The sequence below is a fragment of the Tinamus guttatus genome, unplaced genomic scaffold (assembly GCF_059628265.1).
Source record: "Tinamus guttatus ecotype Peru unplaced genomic scaffold, ASM5962826v1 Tinamus_guttatus_pri_ptg000386l, whole genome shotgun sequence".
NCBI classification, from domain to species: domain Eukaryota; kingdom Metazoa; phylum Chordata; class Aves; order Tinamiformes; family Tinamidae; genus Tinamus; species Tinamus guttatus.
Genome location: NW_028288920.1, coordinates 516,301 through 524,280, shown reverse-complemented (window position 1 = coordinate 524,280; position 7,980 = coordinate 516,301). Strand labels below are relative to the sequence as shown.

The 7,980-nt window shown below is 45.2% G+C and overlaps 1 protein-coding gene across 1 annotated transcript; it reads right to left on the bottom strand.

Annotated features, from left to right (window-relative positions):
- Positions 1 to 322: 322 nt before the first annotated feature.
- LOC104568020 (interferon-induced very large GTPase 1) lies at positions 323 to 7,669 on the bottom strand. Its single transcript, XM_088530720.1, has one exon. It carries the CDS (start codon positions 7,667 to 7,669, stop codon positions 362 to 364), a length of 7,308 nt encoding a protein of 2,435 aa, XP_088386846.1. The 3' UTR covers positions 323 to 361.
- Between the last annotated feature and the right edge of the window lie 311 nt (positions 7,670 to 7,980).

Sequence of the window (7,980 nt, the reverse complement as noted above, 5' to 3'; positions counted from 1 at the left end):
CATTTTCCTGTAACAGCTGAATAGACTGGTACTTTCTGATGCCATCTTTGCTCTTCACCTGGCCTCAATCTTGGCTTTATGACTGTTTGCTGCACTAAGGCTTTTCTTTTTGCTCTTACAGAAAGCTGAGTTTCATGTTTGTGTCAAGAAGGGAAGAAAACTCTGACTTGCTCATGAAGCAACAGAACTGAGCAGGAGTAAGGGGCAGGAGAAGCGCCCCTTATTTCACCCTCTTTACACTCTCAGCAGTTAGGTTATTTTGCCTGACTAGAGGACAAGATTATAATATTTGTGAGTATACGTGCATTGCCTTCTTCCAAACTGCAGAACACTTGCAGCTCTTCCTTCATAGCAGCTGAGTCTAAAATTTCTCCAGCTGTGAGAGTGCTTCCTGCTTTGTAATTCTCTTCCATGTGTTAGGAATTTCTCCTTTGCCTTGAAATTTGCCATTGTGCATTTTTTCCAGCTGTGTCCTGAAATGACACACAAACCATTTCCAGTACACTTCCACAGATGTATCTGGTTGAATGTTCCAAGCAGAATAAGGAGGCCCTGCTTCCCGGTATTTCTTGTAAGGAATCCATTTGTTTTCACCAACACTGAATACGCATTCACTTGCCACACTACTGGAACAAATGTCAATCACGAGATTGTCTGTTTTATACCACTTGTATCCGATCAAGACTTTGGGACGGTGGAAAACAAGCTGATGGTCTCCATCGTGCTTGAACAAAGTGTTTGTGCAAACAGCCCCGCAAAAGGGACACTGCTCCCAGCACCCTGCAAACTGCTCAGCGAGGATGGTGTGTGGCTGCCGCCCAAAGGAGCTCATGTCAGCGTTGGCAAACCCCTGCCTAAGCTCATCATGCAGGGGAGCCAGGGCTTCTGTCACGGCATCATTCAGGAACTCTATGTCTGTTACCTTCAGATGCTCAATACTTTTCAGGTCCTTTCTGGGCAGGTTTAGCACCTCTTTAAGACTGCTGCAGAACTCATCCAGCCAAAGGGAGATTTTGTCGTTTCTATCATTTCTATCTTTGACAACTCTGGTTGCGGTAAAAACAGCCGACTGAATGTTTTCATAGTAGTGGGTAAGGGAGTCATTTAAGAACATCTCCAGCCTCCTGTTCTTATCTAAACAGTACTCATCAACAAGTTTCTTGATATATTCTTGAAAAAAGTCTCTTGGGGAATAAAGGTAGCGATTGAATTTCTCAAAACTTTCCTCTTGTGCCAGGTGTTTCAATATGCAGACCTCCAGCTGAGCTCGATTGCCACTAAAATCTTGGACTTTAATCCTCATGTCTCTAGCTATGGTAATAGCTGTCTTCTCATAGACTGCCTGGCAAAGTGCTGGAGAAATCTTACTGCACAAAAAGTCAGTGAATGTTGTGATAGAAGTTGCTCCTTGACAGGAAATCTGGAAACCCTTGAAGAAATCTTCTCTCTTACTTTGTAGGTAGATGGATGGATCGTTTGCCCTTTTGAATGCTGCATGCATGTCCTTAAACCTTTCCGCTGCCATTGTGCACAGATACAGTGATAAATCTATTTTGTAATCTTTTTTAAAACTGTATTTTGCACTGCTAGGGACAGAGTCTATGCCTTTCTGTACTTCATTCAGGATTTCATGAAAAAAATTTCGACTGTAATCCATTTTGTCCTTCTCTTTCTTATCAATCTTTGCCATCACCCCCGCTATGATGTTATCTGTAATGTGATGCACGTGCTTCACCTCAGCATCACCTAAACTGGTATGCCAGACGCCCCAAAGTTTTTTCTTAATGACATGTTTCTTCAAGTCGACAGAAAAAGGCTGTTGTTTGGAAAATAACTTGATTCTTGCAGCTAGATTAGGCTCCTTGAAATGTTCTAGAAGGACATCTTCAAAATCCACATCAATATTAACCTCTTCTATAGGTGGAACAACAGAGGACACTTCAGTAACCCAGGCAACCCAGAGACTATCAAAGCTCTTTCTTAGTTGTTCTTCACTTAATTCCTGGCCTTTTAGAGACAGAGCCAACATCCTGCTCCTTTCCAGGAGCTCATTTTCATAGTCTGACTTCCTGACATCCAGTTTACTCTGTTTCTTCTTTAATTCAATAAATTTCTCGCATTTCCTTCTGGTTTCAGCAAGAAGTGACTCTTTCAGTTCCTTCAGCTTCATTTCAGTGCTGGATTTCCACTGGATCAGTATCTCACAGTCTTTGTCCTCACTGAAAAATGTTTCCAGGTCTTTCATGATGTCATCATTCTTCTCCTGCACTAGTTTTTCAAGGTGTTCTGTGGTGACCGTCTGCAATTCCCCATTACGAATTCTATTGTCCAGTTTCATTTGCAAATCCAGGATGTGACTTCTCAGCTGCCAGGTCCACTGGCTAAATGCTGTTTCCAGTTTATTGTACGCGGCAATCTCCACAGAATTCTTGAAGCTAAAAATAAAATTTTCATTCAGCAAAGCATTCCACAGGTCCTCAAGACGCACTTTCAAGCTTGAGAACCTTAAAATTCTGCCCTGCGATTCCTTCTTGGCAGCCTGGAGAATTTTGCTCTTGAGCTCCTGCACGTTTTGGCTGTAAGCGGGGTTGGGAGGCGCCATCGGTGGGTTTCCTTCCCAAAGATGGGCAAAGTAATGAACGTGGGTGTTGACATCAAAGCGAATGACGTCGCTGAAGCAGGTGGCATCACAGAATTCCTGCTGGGCGGCTGCCACTGTCATTTCATCCAGCTTCTGCTGCAGGCGTCTTTGCCCTTCCATGTTCTGTTCCTTTGCAGTTATCTCTCCAACGTTTTGGTGCACAAACAAGCAGCTTGGGGAGAGGTTGACTTGCTTCATCCTCAGAAAGGCCTGCACAGCTATCTGCAGGACATCTTGCATTTCTGAAGGGTTTTCTCCAAAGATATTGATGAGAGTCATGTTGCCAATGCCAATGACAAAGGTGGCTAGCTCATTGTCGTGATTAAGTGACTGCTTATTGGCCAGCTCTATGGCACGAAGTCCTTCTGTGTCAACAATGAGCATGTAATCAAAGTTGACGTCCTCTTGGAGGTCCTTGTCCACCTTGAGCAGCCTCATGAATGCTCCCCGCGTGCACCTCCCCGCGCTGACATTGAACTGAAGACCAAACATGGCGTTCAGCAGGGTTGACTTCCCCGTGCTCTGGATGCCAAGCACCGAAAGGACGTACACTCTCTTGTCCCCTAGCATCTCAGCTAATCTGTCAAAGATTGCCCCGACCCATTCTAATGGTACGTAGGAAGCATCGCCATCCATCAGTTCAACTGGATATCCTGAAATCATCAGATCGGCAGCAATTTCAGGTAGTTTGAAGAAACACTTGTCTTTTGAGTTCATTGGTCCTAGAGCTTCATAAATCTGCCCTACCTCTCTCAAAATATGTTCAAGACCAATGGATGAATCATTGATTTCACTTGAGAGGGCTTCTAACCTGTTCTTCAATAAAGTTGTCAGACTGTCTTTTTCACTGCTCTTCTTTATTTCCAGGATTTGATACCATAACTTATGATATTCTTTCCTAAGTTCATCAATGCAGTCAGAGGACAGGTCATCCATAAAGACCTTCATCCATTGCAGGAAGTATTTCTTGGTTTCTTCTGACTGTGACTGGAGAAAGCCAAGGAACGATTTCATCAGCTCATTGAGGGGGAATGCTCTGTCTAATTGCTTTCTTCGTATTGCTGACTTCTCTGACTCAATCTGGCTCCGATGATGTTCTATGCTTTTGTTCCTCTTTTCCTGCAAGCGGCTGAGCTCTTTGTCCTTTTTACACCATGTGCACCACAGTTTTCCTTGAAGAGGCAATAGCTGTGATTTGATCTCAGACAATTGCTCCTTTTTTAAGAGTTGCACCAAGGCCTTTGCCTTTGCTTTGGCTGTCACGCACTCTTCTGCATCTTCATCAATAATAAATCCATGTTGGCGAGCTATGTCCTGACAGGCATCAAGACTTAAAAGGTTTTTTGACCCTTCTAGTAGATCTCTGATCGTTTTTGTCAGCTCACCTATTAACTCTGCTTCATTTCTGTTCTTGATGCCTATCCTTACTTTTTGGCTAGATCGGACAGATGCAACATTCTCTTTTTCAGTGAAAAGGCAAATCAAAGGCTTTTGAGACTGCCACAGGTCACGTAGAATTTTCATGCCTTTCTCGTCGCTCTGATCAGAGCCAGGTAGGAGAGCCACATTCACAGATGACACCTCCTGCAAAAACTGCAGTTGTGGTTCATGGTCTCTCGCGTCGCCACGCAAATTACAGAAGGCCACACAGCAGTCAAAGGTGTCATCAGCGCTGCCTCTGGGACAGTACCAGGAGATCTCCACAACGCCTTTCATCAGCAGGCACTCTTTGGTGCTGCCCTTACAGTGTCGATGGAAGAAGGTGTCATGTTTGTGTTCACTCAGCAGGGCATTCAGGATCTGCGACTTGGAAGAGGAGGGAGAACTCCCAATCCGTATGAAGGACACAATGGGCGTCTCTGCCTCGTAAATCAGTTTGGTTTTGAGATTCTTGACCGTGGTGTGCCTTCCCATTATTTCCATCCCTTTCCAGCTCTTTTTAATCTGGCTGAGGGCCCAGAGAGGGAACTCGATCTGGGAGGTGCATGGATTTGGTACCAGGAGGGGCAGTGCAAGCTGGCAGAAGGCGAGCTTTGTTGAAATGTACTGTCTCATGAAATCATCAGCGCAATGAAAAATGGCCATCTGGAGGTCCATGGGGTGCATGTGACTCTCCCTGGTTTCAGACACATTGGATACTTCAGCAAAATCAGTGAAAAAATCATCAAAGGTGTGAGCACGTTCATGCTCACTTTCTGGGAATTTTGGTATATGTGTTACCTCTTGGTTACTTTTTTCTTTGCAAACTAGGTATCTCACCCGATAATCCGCCATTAGTAGCTTTTGCAGGAAGTAAAATGTTAGTTCATTGTCCTTGCTGGGTTGGCTGTCATGTATGGATGTCTTGTATAATATGTGGAAATCTTCCGTCCCCATTTTTCTTGGATAGTATCTTTCCAGTCCAAGGCGCCTGAGTAGGTTGAGGAACTCCTGGTTTGCAATTACTTCATTTATTTTGGATTTACTGCAAGATTTCTGCCCAGATTTTGATGTAGATTGACTAGAAGGTTTTATTTCTTGAAAAGTGTCTTCCATGTCTTTGATTATCCTGTGTTTTTTCAGATCATCGTATGTGTCATCCAAGCATCCATTGACAAAGGAATGCAAGTTTCTTTCCAACATCTCCCAGTCTTTGCATGCATTGTGCTTTTCAAGGAGATTTTTTATCTCTGTGGACCATGAATTTTCCATTTGATCTTTCATGACAACTAAACGGTCATACTTTTGCTCAAGAGACAGCTCTTTATAGTCGGGTGTTATAGTAAGACCTGTCAGCAGAAGGAAGGCTTCAGCTCTGTAAACATCCTGCTCCTTCAGACTCAGATATTCTTTATGCACCGTTTGCATTTCCTTTATCATGAAATTAATTTCTGGAAGTCCAAGGAGGTGCTGAAAAGTATTGCTTTCCACTCTGTATCCAGTGCTGGTCGTAACTAAGAGCACTAACAGTTCCATGTCTTTCTGCTTCCTGTCTCGGAGAAACTGGAGTAAGGAATGAGCAGATAGGCTTATGGTCAGAGTGGCTTTTATCTTTGCTTCATGGATAGCTGATGCAGAGGCTTCTGGTGCATAGGTAGCTTCCTGGATGAGCCCTTTCATTTGCAGCAGTGTCTCAGCAAGATCTTCAAACTCAGAAACACTGGGTGTTTCAGGAATGGCATGCTCGGTGTGAAAGATCCATTGCATGATAAAAGAAGCCTGGGGAAAATCCTTAACGGAATACACATGAGGATGCAGCAGGCACCTCAACAGGGATTTGATATAAATGGTGTTTTCGGAGGATGACTTCTGGCAAGACAAAACGGTATTTACTAAAAACTGCTGCAATGTCTTGTCTGACAGGCACTTATTGATCCAGATGCTATGGTTTTTTGTTTTATCATTCAGATTCTGTTTGAATTCTATCAACGTGAGCAATTTCTTTTCATCTACTGTGGCCTCCCAGGCCCTCACTCCCTCTAAGAAGTCTCGGGCCTCCTCCACGGCGCTGACCAGTTCCTCCCCAAACAACATGGTGACACTGTGGTGAGTTAGAGCTTCATACGCAGTCCGCAGGCAGCTGCTCATCTGATGAGCAGATTTAAAATTGTTGCTGTGGTTACATAGGACTATATCCCACACTGGGATCAGCTGAAAGCCTCGGTCAATAACACACCAAGTTGCCTTGCTATTTACTAGCCCAGATTTCCACTCAGCAAGGGAATCCACCTCAGAGGGGCCTCCTGTTTTGGTCACAAATAGCAGAATTGATTTCTTCTCCTGTTTTCTATCTTTTACCTTAAATGATGCCTCAGACCTGGAATGTGAAGCATGAACATCCCCTGCTGCCCTGAAGACAAAGTATTCATAGCTGGCCCCAACATAGGAGTTCAGTGCTTGAGAGGCTTGCCTTTTCATGTCTTCCCGCTCCTCTGCCCTGAATCCTTCCACAGATGCTTTCCACCAGAATATTCCCCCAAAGTGCAGGGGGCCCTGGTTTACATGGGACCCAAACCTGTGGAAGAAGCTCCCACACCTGCTTTTCAGCATGTCAAGCTGGTTTGCTTCCGGAGTGATGCTCAGAAGTTGCTCGATGTCCCGTAACTCCTGCAGCGCTGCATCCGAGAGGCGGAGCTGGTGCCTTTGGAAGTAGCAGGAGGCCACAGGGACGTAGCAGTACTTGGTGCTACAGAAATACGCCTGCTCAGAGCGTGACTGGTGGCTTTCCACTGAATGTGAGGAATTACTGTAATCTAGAGCAGCTTCAAACTTAAAATTCCAGTACATGCTTTTGCTAGCAGCGCTGATACTGAACCCCAGCTGCTCCATGGACTTGGTGAAAGTGGCTTCTGCTGCAGCGGATGAAAACTCCTTCTTCTCAAGCACCGACCCTTGTTCTGCTCCAGCGAGCTGGAATCCCTCGGGAATCTTGATGAGCTGCTCTCGCTTGGCCAGCATGTCCTCCAGGCAGTTGGTTCTGTAAATGCCCTGCAGGGCCAGGCCCCCTGATGCCCGCCTCAAGACGTCCTCATCAGAGATGGTCGCGCTCCTGCATGCCGATTTCTCCTGCTGCTCCAGCTGCTTTTGCATCTCTTCCACCACCTTCACCATTCTGTTCTCAGGTGCGTTCAGAAAGTCCTGGGGAATGTCCAAGACTTTCTGCAGCTCCTCCTCTTTTTTCAGTTCCTTGGTGTGGTGGATCTCTTTCTGCATTTCTTTCAAATCCTTCAGAGCTGATTTGTGTCTCTTTTCTGACACCTCCAAGCGCTTCTTCGGCACATTCTCACCTGTTTTCTTCTTGTCTTCAATGTCCATGAGTTTTAGAAGAGCCTTTTTTTCCCAGGAACGCCGTACCTTACATTCCAGTTTAAGGTAGTCCTCATACTGCAGATGTTGCAGAGCTTCCTTGGACTTAACCCCCAGTATATCCGAGAGGTTGGGGAGCCAGTATGCTGCATCCAGTCCTTGCTCTTCACAGCTTTGCCACAGTGGACTGTTAGCTGCACATTCCTTTTTGTCCTCCTGCGAGCTGCCTTTCTGTGACTCCATGGCTGCGAAAGAGCAAAAGAGACTGTTGTCATGCAGACCTGGATAATTCTCTGTTCACCTGAATACTGAGGAGAAGTATTCAGTGCATGAAAGTTCTGTGTGTATCTAGCTTTCCTCCTTCCCACTGCACTTTCCTACTGAACTTTCACAACACAGCTACTGACCCTAGGGACTTGTTGCCGTACTCTTTGACCTAGCAGAGCCTTTAATGCCAGCTTGTATTTTACATTCCTTTTATATCCGGACTAAACAGTTAATGGTTTTTAGATGGGATCCATCTCACCTTGCAGCAGGTGCTCCGTTTGGTCAGA

What these genes read in the sequence shown, in the direction of transcription:
- LOC104568020 (XM_088530720.1), bottom strand. Translation starts at nt 7,669, where the DNA reads ATGGAGTCACAGAAAGGCAGCTCGCAGGAGGACAAAAAGGAATGTGCA.